This window comes from Salmo salar, chromosome 01, assembly GCF_965601325.2.
Source record: "Salmo salar chromosome 01, fSalSal1, whole genome shotgun sequence".
Lineage (NCBI taxonomy): Eukaryota > Metazoa > Chordata > Actinopteri > Salmoniformes > Salmonidae > Salmo > Salmo salar.
This window is the reverse complement of record NC_138291.1, coordinates 24255024-24278705: the sequence shown is the minus strand read 5'-3', so window position 1 is coordinate 24278705 and position 23682 is coordinate 24255024. Positions and strand designations below refer to the sequence as shown.

At 40.5% G+C, this 23682-nt stretch overlaps 1 protein-coding gene and 1 long non-coding RNA gene across 2 annotated transcripts; one reads left to right on the top strand and one right to left on the bottom strand.

Moving 5' to 3' along the window:
- Window positions 1–2199: 2199 nt before the first annotated feature.
- mgst3b (microsomal glutathione S-transferase 3b) lies at window positions 2200–4602 on the bottom strand. Its single transcript, XM_014159960.3, has 4 exons — window positions 4307–4602; window positions 3625–3747; window positions 3001–3073; window positions 2200–2624 (listed from the first exon to the last, which is right to left on the bottom strand). Exons 1-4 carry the CDS (start codon window positions 4430–4432, stop codon window positions 2524–2526), a joined length of 423 nt encoding a protein of 140 aa, XP_014015435.1. The 5' UTR covers window positions 4433–4602; the 3' UTR covers window positions 2200–2523.
- Window positions 4603–16665: 12063 nt separating this feature from the next.
- On the top strand, window positions 16666–20257 carry LOC106579711 (uncharacterized). The gene is made up of 2 exons (XR_001322716.3): window positions 16666–19945; window positions 20074–20257. It is a non-coding gene; the product is annotated as an uncharacterized LOC106579711 (long non-coding RNA).
- The last annotated feature ends 3425 nt before the right edge of the window (window positions 20258–23682 follow it).

Below are 23682 nucleotides of genomic sequence, written 5' to 3'. Positions count from 1 at the left end.
GTACCACAGTGTACTGTACTCACCGGTAGGGCAACTCGATCCGTTGAAATACTACAATACGAGCGCTTACTTCAAAAAGCGCACGCCCTAGTGGGCAGAGCTATTATGTTGCACTGGTACACGTTTTAATATTGTCCTTCTCCAAAAGCGTGGACTTGCACATTTATTCTCATCTCAGCGATTTAACAATGGTGTAAAGTAGTCAATGCTTACACATATCCAATGCTTGGATATCCATGAGGAGAGGGTTTGACAATTGGTATGCAGCCATTTATTTCAGGTGGCTTCATCAACAGATGGAATGAGTTCCATTGACTAAAATACAGTAGAATAAAATAACGTATATACATATGAGATTAGTAAAGAAGTATGTAAACATTATTAAAGTAACTAATGTTCCATTATTAAAGTGGCCAGTGATTCCAAGTCTATGTATATAAGGCAGGATTACTTTAAAGTACTACTTAAGTTGTTTTTTGGGGTATCTGTACTTTACTCTACTAGTTATATTTTTTATAACTTTTACTTCACTACATTCCTAAAGAAAATAATGTACTTTTTATTTTCCCTGACACCCAAAGTACTTGTTACATTTTGAATCCTTAGCAGTACAGGAAAATGGTCCAATTCACCCACTTATCAAGAGAATATCCCTGCTCATCCCTACTGCCTCTGATTTGGCGGACTCAATAAACACAAATGCTTCATTTGTAAATTATGTCAGCGTTGGAGTGTGCCCCTGACTATCCGTAAATTAAAAAAAAATATTAAATTGTGCCGTCTGGTTTGCCTAATATAAGGAATTTGAAATTATGTGTAGTTTACATTTTGATACTTAAATATATGTTTGGAATTACATTTACTTTTGATACTTATAAGTATATTTAAAATCAAATACTTTCAGATTTTTACTCAAGTAGTATTTTACTGGGTGACTTTCACTTCAGTCATTTTCTCTTAAGGTATCTTTCCTTTTACTCAAGTATGACAATTGGGTACTTTTTCCACCGCTGACATGCCTATATATGCCCACTGAGGAGTGGCTTATGGAGCGCTCTTTGAAATAAGCGCTCGTGTTGTCATATACCAACGGATCAAGTAATCTCGCCACACCGGCCCGCCAGTTAGGCAGGAAAAGCCAGTTTAAAGACAATGTATGCTTGATCCAAAAATGTGGTCAGAGGCTTCATATGGAGCGCCTTTCATGCTAATTTGTATCCACTAGCTAGCTACTACTAGTAGAGGGACTAATTGAATGGCACTGCATGGTCAATCTGACATCTGCATTGGCCGTGGAGTATTTAGGGTGATACGGCCTCTGCAAAGTCAGGTCATTCATACTTTTTGCGCTTCGCTGAGTTAGTTCTATTGGCACGCTAACTTCATGATAAGTTAAGCATTTTAGCTAACATTACTATTTTTATCTTCCTGTCACACAAATGTCGAATCCTTTCTCTGTGCTGCTGACAGTACTGCAGTTCAACCGGCTTTGTGCTGTGAATATATTTGGGGGAGTGTACTTCCAGGTATGAACAAAAGGAAAACATTTCAATAAAAAATGTGATATATTTTATTTGTTTTCTGTTACTCTATACCCAATTTGGAAACCATAAACAAGAACATTAGTTGAGATCCAATTTTCGTTTTTCAACTAGAAAAATTCTAAAATGATTAATTTCCTAATTTGACCTTGCCGAGATTAAAGGAAATACAAGTTATCCATAAGCACAGGGACTCACATGGATGGGCATTCATAAACTTCCATTGCAAACAGACACTGTAGGCTACAACCAGGACTGGGCCTGCTAACTGACATATACTGTTCAATATCAATTGAGGAGATACCTTACTTAAGTGTTTCAATTGCACTATTTTATAAAAACATTTTGAAAAGAGAATTCATAGAGCTGTGTGAAGTCAGTGATCACAGAGAATCACTATGGGCCAGTGGGTCACAACAGTTTAAGCTACTGTCTGCATCTCACTGGCATATTAAGGGGTGTGGGGGACCATTGGTTGGTAGATTGTTTCATGACCTAGTTTGATGTACAAGTCCACCAATTTACATGAAACAGTCAAGAGACCACAAGTGTCATATTATTTGCCTTCTATATTTCTCTACCCTTCGGAAAATTATATATCAAGTCTAGCACATAAGAATTAATAACATGGTTGAATATGAGATAAATAACTTCTGACAATGTTTCCATTCATCTTTATTAACATAGCGTTGTCAGTACATGGGCATGAAAGGTTACAAATGCCTGATAATCATATAAAAAAAACATCACAATCTTGGTCCTCACAGTATCAGCTAACAAAACTAAATTAAGTTGCAGTAACACATAGGCCTATAATTGTTTACACGCTGGTAAGACGACAGAAATGAAAGACTATCATAATTGAAAATATATTTTTCAGCTACATGATATCATAGTGGCTGTTTGAATAAAAAGGCACAAGCAACTGCAAGAGATATATTTCTTTAGTAAAAAGGGCAAATAGGGGACAGAACTAGCTGGCTCACAAGACTCCAAGCAACTGCAAAGCCACTGCGATGGAAAGAATGATGACTCCAAAATAACCAATGTACCCATAGGCACCCTTCATCCTCTTGGCTGGATCTGGGAGGGGGAATATAATTATTATAGTTTACAGCCATTTATAAAATGCTGAATAAGAGTGCGATTCTTCCAATCATTACCTGCTACCATTTTGCAGAATGTGGGGATATTTCAACACATTTCACAAAATACAGCTGTAGTACTAATTTTCATAATGGTATACAATAATGATGAAATGCAGTTATGGTTGAAATACTAAACAGTTGCTAAAAACATATCTAATCTACAAGGAGTGTATTGGGAGTTTAACCTTTTTCACTCATGCCCTGTGACCCTGTTTGTGAATTATTGAATGGAAACTGGCTCAAAAGTAATAAACAAAGATAAGAGATGTTGATGTCATGATGTGCAATGTCATTACAACAGATGGTCTTACCTCCGGTGTAGTAACCCCAGGCATAGGAGAACCTGCTGGTGACCCAGATGGCTCCCAGCACAGCTGCATAAGTCTTATAAGTGGAGGGATGAGTGATTGGATAACAATAAAAAGGGTAAAACACAGAGTGAGGAAGTAGGAGAGTGTAACAGCCAGTGAACTGTCAAATAGAGAAGACGCTGAATCATTGTCACAACACCAGTGAGGTGTGGCCTATACTAGTATGTGCTGTCGTTGGTTGTGTAAAGAGGACAGAAATGCAGCACATGCTGTCAATGATCATCCAGAGAACATGGTATGCCACTCCCACTTGGCTTACTTATTATCAGAAAATTACACTGGTGATAAACCTTTCTTTAGAAGCGTTTATCTATCAGTATTTACACAGGGATAAGGCCAATAGTGCACTGTGTGTGAGTTGACAAAAGAATGCTGTTCAACTAGGTAGTAGCATGCAGTAATTTGGAAGAGGATTTAGAGGATTTTAAAATGGGTGACTACTAGTTTCTGAATGTGGTTGTGAAAGAGCCACTCAAATGTAAACTGACATTAAATCCAACCCATGTGTGTGGCGGTGTAAGTGATGTAACCTGGTAATGCTGGTTTGTGTAAGCAGATACGTACTGGATAGACAAGAGCTGCAATGGTTTGAAACACAAGCCACTGTGGGTAGACCTCTAATGTGTTCTGGTGGGCCCTCTGGATGCAGTTGAACACCTGCTCCTTGTCACTGTACATGGTAGGGTACTGCCCAGTGGAGGAGAAAAACAATTCTGTGAGAAGTGGCATAGTAATACTCATTTTCTCTGAGCTCCTGTACCAGCAATAGGGATAGTAGTAGCCATCTACTACAACTGCATCATCATCGTTAGGATGGAGTAGGGGTGCATTAGGGCCAAGTTCTTGGAGACAAGATTCAAAATACTTGGCATAATGGAAGAGGGGAAAGACATTAACATATACAACGTCTGCATCATCAGGTGACCTGTATTTCTCATGTACATATTGTTGTTTGCATAACAGACTACTTACTATACATAGCGCAGGTCAAGTTCACTTCAATGTGTTTTGCTTTAGCCCCAAGTACATAACACCTCAAGTACGGTCAAGGCAAGAGGTGACCGACTGACACTGAATGAAGCTCCCAATTTGAGCAGGATTGGAATTCGTTTATATAAACTCGGGTCAGAACAGAAGAAGGCTATGTCCAGACGGATTACAGTGCTAAAATGTACTTATCTGGCATTGCAACACAGTTATTTAATTTCTGCATCATCATCATCATCCAGAAACATCATGTACTTACTTTCACATCGTATTTCTTTCTGGCAGCTCCAACCTTAACACCAAGATAAGTCAACATGATCCAGCTATAAAAGTATGTAAATATGACATATCCGAAGCTTGATGGCAAGAGCTCTAGAATTTCCATTGTAAAAGAACACAGCAAAATAACAACAAATTTTAAATTCGAGAATAACCTCCGACTGTATTCACGGCTTTGATAACAAGCAGGGGAGCGGTTATGTATGCTGTTCTCTCGCGATATTTATTTTCTCGCGCTGTGTTTAGTACGATCCATGTTTTTATATGATCTATTATGGTTCATACTGCTTGTACGGGTTGCTTGCCAGTAAACAGTAAACTCGTCCAAAACAATGTCTACGTTTTAATGCAATTCCGGTGTATTGGAAATAAACTTTGTTTGTAAACCACATAATGTGCACTCTATTTGGGAAAGATTTACTCATCACCCCACCGTCCTAACTGCTGTGGAAAGTGCATAGAATATGCGCAGTTCCTGTGGCAAACAGACCCTCAAGAACAAGCGGAATGTTTTCAAGCGGAAGGGGTTGCAGGGTGGAATTTTCAAGAGCGACACTCGATGACCTAGGCCGACTTCATCATTTTATGACTAGTTGTTTGGTCAAGCAGCAGACTAAACTCCACTCCATCATAGTTTATACACCATTTCAATAATAAAAAAAATAACCCAAGATAGATCACAGCCTGTCGTTTCCAATGGGAGCAAATTAATCAGTGGGCAGAACCAACTTCAATTGGCAAATACCTACTCAATGGTCACTGGCACGCTGGATAAGTGTGCAGTTCATAGATGAATCCCGATTTCAACTGTACCGGGCAGAAGGCGGTGTTAACAGCGTGTCCTATGGTGGCGGTGGGGTTATGGCATGGGCAGGCACAAGCTACAGACAACGAACACAATTGCATTTTATCGATGGCAATTTGAATGCACAGATACCGTGGCGACCCGTCATTCATTTGGGCGGCAGGTAGCCTAACGCTTAGAGCGTTGGGACAGTAACCGAAAGGTCGCTGGTTTGAATACCCGAGCCGAAAAGGTGAAAAACCTGTCAATGTGTCCTTGAGCGAGGCACGTAGCCCTAATTTGCTCCAGGGGCTGACCCTGTAGGTAGGCCGTCATTGTAACTAAGAATTTGTTCTTAACTCACTTGCCTAGTTAAATAGATTCAATAAAATACAATTCAGGGATTTAGCAAACAACTCAAATGTGTCGCCTGTTTTGAAATCAAATATCTACCGTAGCTTTGTCTGGAGTGATCATGTCAACATCATACTTTCAAAATCTTAGCTAGACAAGCAGTCAACATGAATCAAGTCGACAATCTACTGTCAAATCCCTTTCAATCCTTGTCAGATGAAGAACAATTCATGATAAAATGTGTCGGTGCTCATCGGCTAAGTTGGAAATCGCAAATTCAACAATGAGTGGCTTGGAATGAATAAGTATCTAATTAAAAGCATTGCAAAGCAATCACTAGCCTGCTATTCAGTGGAGAAGGTGTGTGGTCCAAGTCAGGGTTTAAGGGTCTCTTTTCCAAGCTTAAAAGGATAAACATTCACATGCAACCCCATGGGCCAGAAAATATTGAATACATTGGCCCTGCTGACAATCTAGCATGACTTCTGCCGCATTCAAAACAAATGGAAACTTGGAAATCTCAGACTTCAGTGAGTTCAAGACAACTTTTGAACGGTCATCCAACTCGGAATTCCAAATCTGGGACTCGGACTTCTTTCTAGAGCTCCGACCTGAAGATCACTGACTTCATGATTCAACCTTGTTTTTTCAGAGTTCCTAGTTGTCTTGAAGCACCATGAATCCAGAGAATGCCAGACTTGGATGACAAAGTTTGATGACACAATTTGCCCACAAGGACCACCGCGCCACCTTCCTGTTCAAGTGAGCCCAGTATAACAAGGTGAGTCCAAAAATGTATTGTATGCTGTTGCATAAATTATGTAATATGCCAGGAGATATGTATACTGTAGCTAAGAAAGTAATACTAAGTGTATGTTGTGTAGTAAGCTGTTAGTAGAGGTCAACCGATTATAATTTTTCAATACCGATACCAATTATTGGAGGACCAAAAAAAGCCGATACCGATTAATCGGACGATTTTTATATATATATTTGTAATAATGACAATTACAACAATACTGAATGAACACTTATTTTAACTTAATATAATACATTAAAATGATTTTGTCTCAAATAAATAATGAAACATGTTCAATTTGGTTTAAATAATACAAAAACACAGTGTTGGATAAGAAAGTAAAAGTGCAACGTGCCATGCAAAAAAAAGCTAACGTTTAAGTTCCTTGCTCAGAACATGAGAACATATGAAAGTTGGTGGTTCCTTTTAACATGAGTTTTCAATATTCCCAGTTAATAAGTTTTACGTTGTAGTTATAGGAATTATAGGACTATTTCTCTCTATACCATTTGTATCTCATATACCTTTGACTATTGGATGTTCTTATAGGCACTATAGTATTGCCAGCCTAATCTCGGGATATAAACTTGAAGTCATAAACAGCGCTGTGCTTCAAGCATTGCGAAGAGCTGCTGGCAAATGCAGGAAAGTGCTGTTTGAATGAATGCTTACGAGTCTGATGCTGCCTACAACTACTGAGTCAGACTGTTCTATCAAATCATAGACTTAATTATAATACGATAAACACACAGAAATACGAGCCTTAGATCATTAATATGGTCAAATATAAATAAATAAAACGTTTATTCTTTCAGTGAAATACGGAACCGTTCCGTATTTTATTGAATGGGTGGCAACCCTAAGTCTAAATATTGCTGTTACATTGCACAACCTTCAATGTTATGTCATAATTATGTAAAATTCTGGCAAATTAGTTCGCGACGAGCAAGGCGGCCCAAACTATTGCATATACCCTGACTCTGCGTGCAATAAACTCAAGAGAAATGACAATTTCCATAGTTAACATTGCCTGCTAACATGAATTTCTTTTAACTAAATATGCAGGTTTAAAAAAATATACTTCTGTGTATTGATTTTAAGAAAGGCATTGATGTTTATGGTTAGGTACATTTGTGCAACGATTGTGCTTTTGTTATATCATCACCCGTTTGGCGAAGTAGGCTGTGATTTGATGATAAATCAACAGGCACCGCATTGATTATATGCAACGCAGGACAAGCTAGTTAACCTAGTAATATCAACCATGTGTAGTTAACTAGTGATTATGTGAAGATTGTTTTTATATAAGATAAGTTTAATGCTAGCTCAAAACTTACCTTGGCTCCTTGCTGCACTCGCGTAACAGATAGTCAGCCTGCCACGCAGTTTCCTCGTGGAATGCAATGTAATCGGCCATAATTGGCATCCAAAAATGCAGATTACCGATTGTTGTGAAAACTTGAAATCGGCCCTAATTAATCATTCATGCCGATTAATCGGTCGACCTCTAGTTAGTAGCCCATGTTCCGCAACCTAATCATTTGGTCACTTTCCCCCCTCATAACTTAGCATACAGTTCTGACTTGGTGGTGCACATGTAGCCTATAGCCTGTTTTAGAGAAAAATGTAATCATCCAATATTGTAAAAGCTTTCATTGTTTGCTTATATGCCCCCTTTATTTATCCTACAGTTCTGACTTGGTGTACAGGGAGAATATTATAAGAACGCTGTACATTTCAAAAGTGATGAACCAATAAATCAAATGTATTTATAAAGCCCTTTTTACATCAGTCAATGCTATACAGAAACCCAGCCTAAAACCCCAAACAGCAAGCAATGCAGATGTAGAAGCACTAATGGTTAGGAAAAATGCCCTAGAAAGGCAAAACCTAGGAAGAAACCTAGAGAGGAACCAGGCTCTGACGGGTGGCCAGTCCTCTTCTGGCTGTGCCGGTTGGAGATTATAACAGCCAAGATGTTAAAATGTTCATAGATTACCAGCAGGGTCAAATACTAATCATCACAGTTGTTGTAGAGGGTGCAACAGGTCAGTACCTCGGGAGTAAATGTCAGTTGGCTTTTCATAGCCGAGCATTCAGAGTTCGAGACAGCAGGTACGGTAGAGAGAGAGCGAGAGAGAGTCGAAAACAGCGGGGCTGGGACAAGGTAGCACGTCCGGTGAACAGGTCAGGGTTCCATAGCTGCAGGCAGAACAGTTGAAACTGGAGCAGCAGCATGACCAGGTGGACTGGGGACAGCAAGGAGTCATCAGGACAGGTAGTCCTGAGGCATGGTCCTAGGGCTCAGGTCCTCCGGGAGGAGAGGGAGAGAGAGAGAGAGAGAGAGAGAGAGAATTAGAGGGAGCATACTTAAATTCACACAGGACACGGGATAAGACAGGAGAATTACACCAGATAACAGACTGACCCCAGCCCCCCACACAAACTATTGCAGCATAGATACTGGAGGCTGAGACAGAAGGGGTCGGGAGAAACTGTGGCCCCGTCTGACGATACCCTCGGACAGGACCAACCAGGCAGGATATAACCCCACCCACTTTGCCAAAGCACAGCCCCCACACCACTAGAGGGATATCTGCAAACCACCAACTTACTACCCTGAGACAAAGCTGAGTATAGCCCACAAAAACTTCCCCCACTGCACAAACCAGAGGAGGCGCCAACCCGGACAGGAAGATCACGTCAGTGACTTAATCCACTCAAGTGACGCACCCCTCCTAGGGACAGCATGGAAGAGAACTAGTAAGCCAATTACTCAACCCCCGTAATAGGGTCAGAGGCAGACAATCCCAGTGGAGAAAGGGGAACCGGCCAGGCAGACAGCAAGGGCGGTTCATCGCTCCTGTGCCTTTCCGTTCACCTTCGTACCCCTGGGCCTGACTACACTTAATCATAGGACCTACTGAAGAGATGAGTTCAATAAAGACAAAGGTCGAGACCAGGTCCTTCGCTGTTTTATTTGAAACGACTGTACAACCATCAAGATTGTCAGATCCAACAGAAGATCTTTGTTTCTTGAGACCTAGAACAAGCATCTCTGTTTTGTCTGAATTTAAAATTTAAAAAATTGCTGCCATCCACCTCCTTATGTCTGAAACACAGGCTTCCAGGGAGGGCAATTTTGGGGCTTCACCATGTTGAATCGAAATGTACAGCTGTGTATCGCCCGCATAGCAGTGAAAGTTGTCATTCGGAAACAATGTTATCACCAAGAGGTAAAATTTATAGTAAAAATATATAGTGGTGGTCCTAAAATGGAACCTTGAGGAACACTGAAACTTACAATTGAGTTGTCAGAGGACAAACCATCAACAGACACGAACTGATATCGTTCCGAAATATCTAAATCATGCCAGAACTTTTCCATGTAGACCAATTAGGGATTCCAATCTCTCCAAATGAACGTGGTGATTGGTGATTGATAGTGTCAAAAGCAGCACTAAGGTCTAGGAGCACGAGGACCGATGCAGAGCCTTGGTCTGACGCCATTTAAAGGTCATTGAACAAATAGTTATTGACTACGTCCGTCCTAGCTCGCTCATTAATGTCTTAATCAAAATTACGGATTGTCTCTTATTCGCTCGTCGTCCCCTTATGCCATAGTTTGTACATCTCAATTGTCAGTAGAAACCACATTTGTTTAAGCAAGTCAGCCATATCAGCTATGTTTTTTTAAAAGGCAGTAAATTAGGCTGAATGAACTGTTTCGCTGCCAGACAAGACTCCACTGATAGCCAGGTGTAGCAGTGGTAAGGATTCACTCCATGGTGCTGAAAAGAAAGCTCTGCTGTTGGGGCAGCTTTATGTAGGCCCTAACAGTTTGTCACTGTTATAGTGCAATTAATGTATTGTTTTAGTGCTGTGTAGTGGCTTTGCTGGCATGCATAAAAAAGTTTGCCCCACCAAGATTTACATGCTAAAATCGCCACTGTGTGACGAGATCCTGAGGCCCATTGTTGTGCCATTCATTTGCCATTACCACCTCATGTTTCAACATGATAAAGCACGGCCACATGTCGCAAGGATCTGTACACAATTCCTGGAAGCTGAAAATGTCCCAGTTCATCCATGGCCTGCATACTCACCAGACATGTCACCCACTGAGCATGTTTGGGATGCTCTGGATCTGGGCCATCACCCAAGTTTCATAAAGTTTGGGGCTCAGTCCTGAAGACCAGGGGCAGAGGAGTTTGTGGGTCAGAGGAAAAAAGGGCCTTTTCTAAAATAATTTCCTGAAATTCTACGTCATTTTACCTAACTGGACACATTACAATAATATATTTTTATTCCAAGCAAATGACAAGAATGACAAGCTACTCCGACATTCACATACTGAGATCAACAAAATGAAGGACCCATGTCTTAAATGCAATCAATAGCGTAGGCAAATGAAAAGAGTGGGTACACAGATTTTAGGCCTACAATATGAGGAAATCCATGTCCACCAACTTGCCAGTGGCATTCACCTATTCAGACTTTTTCCCCAATTGTATTTTGAAATATTGCAAAATACCTTCTAGCTGCTGCCTGCTGTTCATTGACATCCACAACTCAACAATCAGCTGTTTTATATTTGTCGTGTGAAATGCCCAATTGCAGGATTCCCGACTGTAGACTAGGCCTATGTGCTCATTATGTGACAAAACACAATCTACAGCATTTAAAAAAGCTATTGATCCTATGTGGCTAAATTATGCTGGTGTAGTATTTTCAATGATTTAATTTATTTATAGAGACAGTAGTAATTATATCATTTGGTAAATGTATTTCAATTTACAGTGGAAGTCGGAAGTTTACATACACTTAGGTTGGAGTCATTAAAACTCGTTTTTCAACCACTCCACAAATTTCTTGTTAAATCAAATCAAATTTATTTATATAGCCCTTCTTACATCAGCTGATATCTCAAAGTGCTGTACAGAAGCCCAGCCTAAAACCCCAAACAGCAAGCAATGCAGGTGTAGAAGCACGGTGGCTAGGAAAAACTCCCTGTTAACAAACTATAGTTTTGGCAAGTCGGTTAGGACATCTACTTTGTGCATGACAAGTAATTTTTCCAATAATTGTTTACAGACAGATTATTTCGCTGTATCACAATTCCAGTGGGTCAGAGTTGACTGTGCCTTTAAAAAGTTTGGAAAATTCCAGAACATGTCATGGATTTAGAAGCTTTTGATAGGCTAATTGACATAATGTGAGTCAATTGGAGATGTACCTGTGGATGTATTTCAAGGCCTACCTTCAAACTCAGTGCCTCTTTGCTTGACATCATGGGAAAATCAAAAGAAATCAGCCAATAAATAAAATTGTAGACCTCCACAAGTCTGGTTCATCCTTGGGAGCAATTTCCAAATGCCTGAAGGTACCACGTTCATCTGTACAAACAATAGCACGCAAGTATAAACACCATGGGACCACGCAGCTGTCATACCGCTCTGGAAGGTGACACGTTCTGTCTCCTAGAGATGAACGTACTTTGGTGCGAAAAGTGCAAATCAATCCTAGAACAACACCAAAGGACCTTGTGAAGATGCTGGAGGAAACCGATACAAAAGTATCTTTACCCATAGTAAAACGAGTCCTATATCGACATAACCTGAAAGGCCGCTCAGCAAGGAAGAAGCCACTGCTCCAAAACTGCCATAAAAACTACGGTTTGCAACTGCACATGGGGACAAAGATCGTACTTTTTGGAGAAATGTCCTCTGGTCTGATGAAACAAAAATAGAACTGTTTGGCCATAATGACCATCGTTATGTTTGGAGGAAAAGGGGAACGCTTGCAAGCCGAAAAACACCATTCCAACCATGAAGCACAGGGTTGGCAGCATCATTTGTGGGGGTGCTTTGCTGCAGGAGGGACTGATGCACTTCACAAAATAGATGGCATCATGAGGCAGGAAAATTATGTGGATATATTGAAGCAACATCTCAAGACATCATTCAGGAAGTTAAAGCTTGGTCGCAAATGGGTCTTCCAAATGGACAATGACCCCAAGCATACTTCCAAAGTTCTGGCAAAATGGCTTAAGGACAACAATGTCATGGTATTGGAGTGGCCATCACAAAGCCCTGACCTCAATGCTATAGAAAATGTGGGCAGAACTGAAAAAGCGTGTGCGAGCAAGGAAGCCTACAAACCTGACTCAGTTACACCAGCTCTGTCAGGAGGAATGGGCCAAAATTTACCCAACTTATTGTGAGAAGCTTGTGGAAGGCTACCCGAAATGTTTGACCCAAGTTAAACAATTTAAAGGCAATGCTACCAAATACTAATTGAGTGCATGTAAACTTCTGACCCACTGGGGATGTGATGAAAGAAATAAAATGCTGAAATAAATCACTCTATTATTCTGACATTTCACATTCTTAAAATAAAAGTGGTGATCCTAACTGACCTAAGACAGGGAATTTTTACTATGATTAAATATCAGGAACTGTGAAAAACTGAGTTTAAATGTATTTGGCTAAGGTGTATGTAAACTTCTGACTTCAACTGTATCTGCAGCAATTCCAGCACCGCTTCCTGCAGCACTTTTTTCTTCCATGCGCTGTGCCTTTCCCAATGATAAATAAATTAAATCAACACTTATTAATTCATTAAATCGATTGTAGGCCTTATGACCTTTTTAAACAATATGTCAAATTACTTGAATCGCCTATGGGAAAGTGTACAAATGTTTATTCGCATCAGTAGGCTAAGTGACTGAAATGCATCAGAAAAGTATTGGAAAGTTCAGGAAAACATCGGGAAAGCTCATCGGGTAGGCTAGAGGCCTAATGTGTGTGTGTGTGTGTGTGTGTGTGTGTGTGTGTGTGTGTGTGTGTGTGTGTGTGTGTGTATAGAGAAGATCTGCATTGCTTTCAATTGATAAACTCATGAGCTCTTTCTCACCTCAACTTAGCTAACATTTCCCAGCCTTATTGTAACCAAATATCCAAACGGAGATTCAGTGAAAACAAAAATCTGACTTTGATTTATTTATCAAGCTGCTCGTCTCATAGCAGCGCAATGAAGGTGTCCCAGTGCTGGAATTATCAGTTGACCACACGTCATAATTGCTTTACATTTATAACAATTTCTGTAGTGCTATTTTTTTTTTTAGGTAGCCTACAGGAGCACCATTTTTATTATTATTAAGCCATCATTTCTGAATGAAAGTTGGTACTGACATGAAGCCTATTGTATAAAATAATTTTTGAATATACATACAATGCATCTTCCAAATTGCGGGATAGCCACTTACAGTATGTGTAGGCAAAAGGAAAATATTTTTTTGAATGCCCAGAGTCACGTCAGGTGGAAACCGGGCACCGCTCATCACCTGGCCAATACCATCCCTACGGTGAAGCATCGTGGTGTTAGCATCATGCTGTGGGGATGTTTTTCAGTTTCAGGGACTGGGAGACTAGTCAGGATCGAGGCAAAGATGAATGGAGCAAAGTACAGAGATCCTTCATGAAAATCTGCTCCAGAGCACTAAGGACCTCAAACTGGGGGGAAGGTTCACCTTCCAACAGGACAATGACCCTAAGCACACAGCCAAGACAACGCAGGAGTGGCCCAGCCAGAGCCCAGACTTGAACCTGATTGGACATTTCTGGAGACCTGAAAAAATATGTGCAGCGACGCTCCCCATCCAACCTGACAGAGCTTGAGAGGATCTGCAGGGAATGGGAGAAACGCCCCAAATACAGGTGTGCCAAGCGTGTAGACCGACCAGCTCGATTTGGTCTTATGTAGCAAAATGTGAAATTGTGTTTTTTTTACATTGGATAAAAGTAGAGACTCTGAGTTTCAAAATGGTATATCATATACTACAGTTGAGGAAAAATGAGAAAGTAATTCTGCTTTGAATGTTGATCACCTTATAACCCAAGTTTTGAGAAAATGTTTTATTAAACATACTGGAGAGCTCTTCTTTGTCTACACCCAGCATAGTTCACACCCTCTTAAGCCTTAGCCCCACCCATCTCTTTAAGGATTCACATGTCAAATCAAATCAAAGTTTATTTGTCATGTGCGCCAAATACAACAGGTGTAGACCTTACAGTGAAATGCTTACTTACAGGCTCTAACCAATAGTGCAAAAAAGGTATTAGGTGAACAATAGGTAAGTAAAGAAATAAAACAGTAAAATACAGTAGCGAGGCTATAAAAGTAGCGAGGCTACATACAGACACCGGTTAGTCAGGCTGATTGAGGTAGTATGTACATGTAGGTATGGTTAAAGTGACTATGCATATATGATGAACAGAGAGTAGCAGTAGCGTAAAAGAGGGGTTGGCGGGTCGTGGGACACAATGCAGATAGCCCGGTTAGCCAATGTGCGGGAGCACTGGTTGGTCAGCCCAATTGAGGTAGTATGTACATGAATGTATAGTTAAAGTGACTATGCATATATGATAAACAGAGAGTAGCAGCAGCGTAAAAAGAGGGGTTGGGGGCGAACACAATGCAAATAGTCCGGGTAGCCATTTGATTACCTGTTCAGGAGTCTTATGGCTTGAGGGTAAAAACTGTTGAGAAGCCTTTTTGTCCTAGACTTGGCCATGCGGTAGTAGAGGGAACAGTCTATGACTGGGGTGGCTGGGGTCTTTGACAATTTTTAGGGCCTTCCTCTTACACCGCCTGGTGTAGAGGTCCTGGATGGCAGGCAGCTTAGCCCCAGTGATGTACTGGGCCGTACGCACTACCCTCTGTAGTGCCTTGCGGTCAGAGGCCGAGCAATTGCCGTACCAGGTAGTGATGCAACCAGTCAGGATGCTCTCGATGTTGCAGCTGTAGAACCTTTTGAGGATCTCAGGACCCATGCCAAATCTTCTTAGTTTCCTGAGGGGGAATAGGCTTTGTCGTGCCCTCTGCACAACTGTCTTGGTGTGTTTGAACCATTCTAGTTTGTTGTTGATGTGGACACCAAGGAACTTGAAGCTCTCAACCTGCTCCACTACAGCCCCGTCGATGTGAGGCCATGTACTAAACAACCAAGGATTTCAGGACTAAAGGTTGGTTTATATTACGTCTATCAACAGTTGTCCCATTGACAAACATTCTATTGTCGTCCGATATCAAACTTGTCATTATGAAAAAGTATAAACACAAAAACTACAGGGTGAATGACATCAGCAGCCTGGTGGTCCAAAATAGCTTAACTGGTGTATTTTAACACCAATAAACCCATATGCTTAAAAAATATATTTAGTATAGGTCAATCTAGCAAACCAGGCAACTAAAAGTAACTTTCTAAACAATGTTTTGGTTCGTTTCCAGCTTGTTAGCTAGCTAGCTAATGTCAAGTTAGCTGGCTAGCCAGTTCAAATAAATGACCATATCATATAGCTGACAAAGTTTTCACTTTAGCACATTTGTATTCATTATTACAGGAAAATAAACTCACTTCAAGATCATTATTTACAAGTTAATGGCAAGCCAATTACAGAAAATAGCTTACAGTTGTGAGTGTGATGAAATAAAAGCAGGGCAATCTACTGGAGAATCTTAGAACTTGGCCTAACGTTTATATCCTAATTTGACTTTGGTGCAAGTCATGTTGTTCTTCACATTACTGTCTCTGGTAAACACATACTGTATCAAATAAAATCAACATTTATTTGTCACATGCACAGGATACAGAAGGTGTAAAGAGTACAGTGAAATTGTTGATTGCATAGTGGAGTCTTTTGTTTAGACATGTAGCTAGCTAGCTAGCCAAACAATGAACCATAATCCCAACTCATAACGTTACTACCCTGCATGAATCGGCAGGTAGCGAACCAACCAGGTTCAATGTTTGCAAGCTAGCTGACAGACTATAACTAGCAATGCAAATGGCTCTGAGATACAAATATTACTGCACAGATCATACAAGTAACGTTAGCTAGCGAGCCAGCCAGCTAACATTAGCTAGCTAGCTAACAGTATGCTTTAACTTGAAATGAAAACGACTTTCACTAAATTAGAAACTTATATCTGAAAATGTAGCTAGATAGACTTTTACCCGTACACATGGATGGACGCTTCTCCCTCTCTGTCACAGATGCAATGGTTGCCAATAGTTTGAAGATGTAATCCGGAGAAAGGTGTTTTATACAACAGCCTTCTGTGTGTTCTCTTTTCGACTCCCTCTGCATATTTGCAATCAAAACGCCAGAATTTTCTCCATGTCCATAGCTGTCATACTCAAATTCTACCGGGCATTCCACTGATTTCAAAACTCAGTCCTGCAGAAAGTGGAGAGCAACACTTTTGCAGTTCTACGTGATCTTTAAAAAAATAAAAATAAACGTGTTAGAAAGGATTACCTACACATACCGTAATTTCCGGATTATTAAGCGCACCTGAATATAAGCCGCACCCACTGAATTTAAAAATAATATTATTTTGAACATAAATAAGCCGCACATGTCTATAAGCCACAGGTGCCTACCGGTACATTGAAACAAATGAACTTTACACAGGCTTTAACGAAACACGGCTTGTAACAAAAATAAATAGGCTTTAACGAAACACAGCTTGTAACAAAAAATAGAAAATTAGCAGTAAGCTTTAGTTGTCTTTTTGCACTGAGTCAATTCCTCACGCTGCTGTTTCCAACGTCTTATCATCGACTCATTAACACAGGTGTGAGTGTTGACGAGGACAAGGCTGGAGATCACTCTGTCATGCTGATTGAGTTCGAGTAACAGACTGAAAGCTTCAACAGGAGGGTGGTGCATGGAATCATTGTTCTTCCTCTGTCAATCATGGTTACCTGCAAGGAAACACGTGCCGTCATCATTGCTTTGCACAAAAAGGGCTTCACAGGCAAGGATATTGCTGCCAGTAAGATTGCACCTAAATCAACCATTTATCGGATCATCAAGAACTTCAAGGAGAGCGGTGCAATTGTTGTGAAGAAGGCTTCATGGCACCCAAGAAAGTCCAGCAAGTGCCAGGACCGTCTCCTAAAGTTGATTCAGCTGTGGGATTGGGGCACCACCAGTACAGAGCTTGCTCAGGAATGGCAGCAAGCAGGTGTGAGTGCATCTGCACGCACAGTGAGGCGAAGACTTTTAGAGGATGGCCTGGTGTCAAGAAGGGCAGCAAAGAAGCCACTTCTCTCCAGGAAAAACATCAGGGACAGACTGATATTCTGCTAAAGGTACAGGGATTGAACTGCTGAGGACTGGGGTAAAGTCATTTTCTCTGAATCCCCTTTCCGATTGTTTGGGGCATGTGGGAAAAAAGCTTGTCCGGAGAAGACAAGGTGAGCGCTACCATCAGTCCTGTGTCATGCCAACAGTAAAGCATCCTGAGACCATTCATGTGTGGGGTTGCTTCTCAGCCGAGGGAGTGGGATCACTCACAATTTTGCCTAGGAACACAGCCATGAATAAAGAATGGTATCAACACATCCTTCGAGAGCAACTTCTCCCAACCATACATGAACAGTTTGGTGACGAACAATACCTTTTCCAGCATGATGGCACCTTGCCATAAGGCAAAAGTGATAACTAAGTGGCTCGGGGAACAAAACATCAATATTTTGGGTCCATGGCCAGGAAACTCCCCAGACCATAATCCCATTGAGAACTTGTGGTCAATCCTCAAGAGGCGGGTGGACAAACAAAACCCCACAAATTCTGATAAACTCCAAGCATTGATTATGCAATAATGGGCTGCCATCAGTCAGGATGTGGCCCAGAAGTTAATTGACAGCATTGCAATTGGTCTTGAAAAAGAAAGGTCAACACTGCAAATATTGACTCTGCATCAACTTCATGTAATTGTCAATAAAAGCCTTTGACACCTATGAAATGCTTGTTATTATAATTCAGTATTCCATAGTAACATCTGACAAAAATATCTAAAGACACTTAAGCAGCAAACTTTGTGGAAATTAATATTTGTCATTCTCAAACCATTTTGCCACGACTGTACATAGCTTCAACAAACAGCAGTTCCCATGCTTTATTGAAGTCAAAGCTAAGCATCTGGTCATTACAAGAATTCTACAAGGGTCGTTTTCAGAACAAACAAAATATTGTAGAAAGAGAAATCCCTTCTGTCTGAGTGGCATGATGATGATGATGCAGTTCTCCAAACCCCATCCAGAACACCAATTGTGTACCAAGTAATCTTTGGCATATGGACGGTGGGAGTTCGGTCTGTTTTAAGTTCTCTTGTCAGGAATACAGTCACCGTAACGCAGTCGAAATGCCTGGTGCTTCTTCAGTGGGAGGAAGACTGCTAAATAACAATGTTCCATTTCAACTGTAAGCAATGATGTTCCAAATTGAATAGACATTTAGTTTGGGGGAGTATACAGTGTATTTGGAAAGTATTCAGACCCCTTCACTTTTCCACATTTTGTTACATTACAGCCTTATTCTAAAATGGATTAAATAGTTTCCCCCCCCTCAATCTACACAAAATACCCCATAATGACAAAGCAAAAACAGGTTTTGAGACATTTTTGCAAATGTATAAAAATAACAACTGAAATATCACATTTGTGACTTGTTTCAGGAAACTAGGTGTATGTCACACGTCACTACTTCACAGGAGAGGCATTTGAACTTAAAAATGTTTTAAATCAAAATGTGTTTTTGTCAGATGCCTTCTGGAACATTAACTTTCATGTGCCTTAATAACAAACTTGTATGCCATCTGTAAATACAAATAAAATTGTTAAATTACAAGCCTAGTTGGTTTAGCCACAGAAAAAGGGAGCAACCTTCCCTCTAGCCATGATTGGCTGAGATAATGGATGGGCTGGACATGCCGAGAGAGAGGAGTTCGGATTGGTCTGCCATGTAGCACGCGTCTGTCTATAACATGAGCTGGTCAGTACCGTAAATTCTGGACTATAAGCCGCAACTTTTTTCCCAGGCTTTGAACCTCGCGGCTTAAACAATGACGCGGCTAATATATGGATTTTTCCCGCTTTCAATTTTAAAAAAAATAAACAGAAGCTTTCATTAGACCAATGAAATTGCCGAACGGGTTAAGGTCAAACAACTTTTTTGTCTACTGTTTAAATTAAAAATTGAGCACTCTCAAACTTCCCATCATTCTGATTACGGTAGTCAGTTGTCACCCTCATCATGGCAAAGACACGGCGAAATGCATATGATGCAGCTTTCAAGTTGAAGGCGATTGATCTGGCTGTTGGAAAAGGAAATAGAGCTGCTGCACGGGAGCTTGGTCTTAACGAGAGAATCACTGACATGAGGTCAGCTGGTCCTTTTGTGGCAGGGCTGAAATGCAGTGGAAATGTTTTGGGGGGATTCCGTTCATTTGCATGGCAAAGAGGGACTTTGTAATTAATTGTAATTAATCTGATCACTCTTCATAACATTCTGGAGTATATGCAAATTTCCATCATACAAACTGAGGCAGCAGACTTTGTGAAAATTAATATTTGTGTCATTCTCAAAACTTTTGGCCACGACTGTACTGTAGACAAGTGAGCTTTTGCTCATCTAGGACAATGTATTGATAGTTATGCTTTGTGTGTTGATAGTGAGACTAGAAAATAACTGCTAAAACAGCTGATATGATTTTTACTCAACTTAGTATTTTTGTTTTCTCTTTGCTGCAGAACAGTGACATAGAGCCTGAGGATTCCCCAATCCCTAAAATGTCTCCCAAGAGGAAAATAAATCTCATGCATTATTCATGTAAGTGCCACAAGTGTTTGAGTTAGCAGAAATGTTATATTTGAAAATTCTTAGACGTTTCCTTGAAGTATTGTGCGCCACACTTGAATTGTATTATTCTAATGTTTCTCTTTAATTTGTTCACACAGAACAATTTAGTGGCCAAGCCCACAGCAATTTCAGTTTCCACCACATCAACAGTAACACCAAGAGTGGAGTGCTTCACAGCGTGCAGGAACCTGTTTGGTCACTGGGTCCCGGAAGCGTATTGTGGTGTCTAGTGCTGATTAGCGAACCAATAATGACACTTAAAATAAATTCCTTGCTCCTTGACTTAACTGTGTTCTCTCATTCAATAATTACCAATACAGGAATGACTTTGTTGTGGCATTAGTCAACATATAAAGGCTGTGTGCATACAGCAGTATGAAATCATTTTTAAGTATAGCAGAATCAAATCAAGGTTTCCTCCAGTATATGCTGCTGCTGTTATATTAGTCAGCTGTAATCAGGGGCGCAACTTTGGCTTTAGAAGTGGGGGGGACATAACCTGGCGGGGTGTCTGGGGGTCCTCAGTCAGAATTTTTTGGGCATTCAAACCTAATTTCCTGCATTTCTAAAAAATCTAATTTGACTCTTCTGAACATTTTGGGGTCACTTTTATTGTTAATAAGAATTGAATATGTTCAGGGCCTAAATGTAATGCCCGCCACCTACCAAATGCAGGTAGATTTTGGCATTGGCGGATACAATGTCTATTTCAGTAGTCAACGGAGGTCAGGGCTCCACAGTGCAAGCATTTCACTCGCGTTTGTGAAATGTACTTTTTCGTCCACCAGCCACTGTGGCAGGTAGATTTAAAAATGTATCAGCCACTCAGATTTTTTTACCAGCCAAAACTAATTTTTTCCTCTAAAATTACACCAACTCTTTTCTTTTTGCTGAGCATGCTTTGTTTCTAAAGCAATAAATGTATTACTAGTAAGAAGTAATATAGTATATTGTTTAATTTATTGTGGCCTGAGTCTTTTAACCAAAATATCACAGATGAGACAAATGTTCACCTGCACTTTAACTTCATCGTCATTGTTTGATTTTAAGTATAGAGCCAAAGATAGGAGTAAAATGCTTCGATGTAATTCAAATCATAGACCTAATTGTACTGTAGAGCTCTTTTTACTTGCACACAATATAGCTGGATCACTCCGTCCTGCGTCTAGGGGTCCACTGCCCTGCAGCGCCCCAACACATTCCATTCAGCTTAAGGATCTTAATGAACCATTCATTATTGGTTTCAGATGTGTTAGGCCAAGGCTAGAGTGACAACCAACAGTACGGCAGACCCCTAGGGCCAGGACTGAGCAACCTAGCAGCTAAGGAACGCCTAAATAGGTATCACCCCTGATGTGGCCATGTTTTCAATACAGACTCTTTTTGTCGTACAGTATTCCATATAACGCATCCAGACTTTATGAAAGTTGCATAGTATACCCTTAATCTTGTAATAAATCAAATCTAGTGATCCCTAACTTAACATCCACTGTGGGAGGATAACCACCATCCAATTAATGGCAATGCATTTCTTAGCCGCTATAAATGCTAGGTTACACAGTTTCTTCTGATAACAGTCTCCAGTATCAACATTTCCAAGCAAACAAAAACAAGGGAGAATCTGTAGACATGCTGAGATAAAATAACATACTCTTTGCCAGAATTCAGCCATCCTTCACAATAGCATAACATATTGAAATGTCGCCATTTGGATTTTACACCTCCAGCATAGGAACTACTTCTAAATGCATGATGTTCAGTTTCACTGGCATATAGTACCTTCTATGGATGGTATTAAACTGCAGTAATATGTCTGAGATGATATCAACATGACTGGGCATTCTAACATCTGAATCCATTCATCATCATCATCATCATCAGTTGTGTCTCCCAGGTCTTCCTCACATTTTTGTTTTACATGTTTTGTGTCAACAGGGAAAAGACTGTCAATCCTTGACACCGTTTGGAAATCAACTTTGGAGGTTTGTCAGACTGCCTTAAAATAGTTTCCCTGGGGAATAGAATCAATGGTTCAATAATTGAAATGACCATTATTCCCAGATCCCAGGCTGTAACTTTAAACTGCTGTCCTGTAGGTACTGTAGGTCTACCCATCAATTCAAGATGGAACTTTGTATCATTCACTGATTGTTATAATATACTGCAAAATTCACCTGAGCTCCGTAGACTAGTCTTGCCTGGCTGTCTGACCTTGCAGAGACACCTGTCACCATTTGATCCTGCTAAGACATGATGAGCAGTGTTATGTACTGACTGTGCACCATGACAGTGAAGCCTGTAGAGCTGTTCATACCGTGTCAGTGTGAAAAGTAGGAAATTAGCTAGGGAAACTGATATTACGTTGCTATACTGACTGTGAATGGAGCAAAAACAATATCGAGCTACAATCATACATCAACTGGCAAAAACGAGCCAAGTTAATTTACTTCTTTTGAAACAGGACAAAACATTTCATTACACACAAGCTGTTAGACACTGCTACCTGACAGATAGCTAGAGGCTAGAACTGAACTGGCTGTGGTATCTACTAACTAGCTAGCTAGTTTATTCACTTCACACTGAACTTTGTGAGGGGATGAAACACTAGCTAACGTTATATGTCAGTTACACTACTAGCTCAGCATTGGGAATAAATACTTTTTTTAGTTAAGTCAAACAGCAGTTACCATGCCAGCTACATCAGTCAAATACAGAGTAGCTAGTAGCTCTGCTTGCTTTTACAACTCAGAGAAGAAGAAAAAAAACACAGTGCAAACAGAGGCAACTGTTGTCTATGTGGTGTCCGCGCGACCCTAATTCCAGGCGGCTGAAACCACCAAACAGCCTACCTGACCGCTCTGAGGAGTCTGCATGGTCCTAAAGCACACCGATGCCGCCTTTTGTCTTTCACAATGCAATGATAAAACGGGGGGGGGCAAAAATGAAATTTCTGAATGTGGGGATGTCATGCTCCCTCAGAGTGAAAGTTGCACCCCTGGCTGTGATGCACATGTTGACCACATAGTGTCAGAGTTGCACCACTGAAGTGAGGGCTGCAGTTCTGATTCCTAAACACTTCAAGAGATGAGTGACACTGACAACTAGTTTAGTGATGGAATGTTTTTGGGTGGTTAAAGCCAATCGAATTTAAGTAATTGATTGGGGGACAATGGCTATGTTAGTGATTTGAGGTCTGAATTGGACCCCCTGTAAAAAACAACTACATAGCACCTACCTTCTTGTCATAGCACCTACCTTCAACATGGCCACCTCATGTTTAGTGGTTTTAATGAATGATTTACTCAGGCTCAGATTTCAGTGTAATAAACTTGCCATACATCATCCAGAAGTCACAGCCACACTCATAGAGCAGTATTTGTGAAGGTGGGGTTTGGTTTTGGCGGGTGAGTTAAACTCTTTGTTCAGGGAGAGGAGAGAACTCAGACAGGTGCCAAATGTCTGCTAACACATGACTGAGCTTTTTTTGAACATGTTCTCTCCTGAGTTACCTGATCTAACCCAAAGTGTCATTATGTCTCGTAAAACTGTCTAGTAGTCAGATACATTTTACCTGAGACTCAGTAAGCCTATTATTATGACAAGATCTTGGCGTATGTGTAAATTTAACTGATTCATTTACCATAAACTGTGATTTCCTGTTTTATCACTGGGGGAGTAATAAATTAAACTGCAATCCCATGGCTTGA

Bases quoted from the DNA above. Each gene is read 5' to 3' on its own strand.
- mgst3b (XM_014159960.3), bottom strand. From the start codon at position 4,432: ATGGAAATTCTAGAGCTCTTGCCATCAAGCTTCGGATATGTCATATTT. The intron at 3,074-3,624 runs GTACGTATCTGC...TCCACTTATAAG, and splicing joins TTGCAGCTCTTGTCTATCCA to ACTTATGCAGCTGTGCTGGG. The intron at 2,625-3,000 runs GTAAGACCATCT...TCCCCCTCCCAG, and splicing joins CTGGGGTTACTACACCGGAG to ATCCAGCCAAGAGGATGAAG.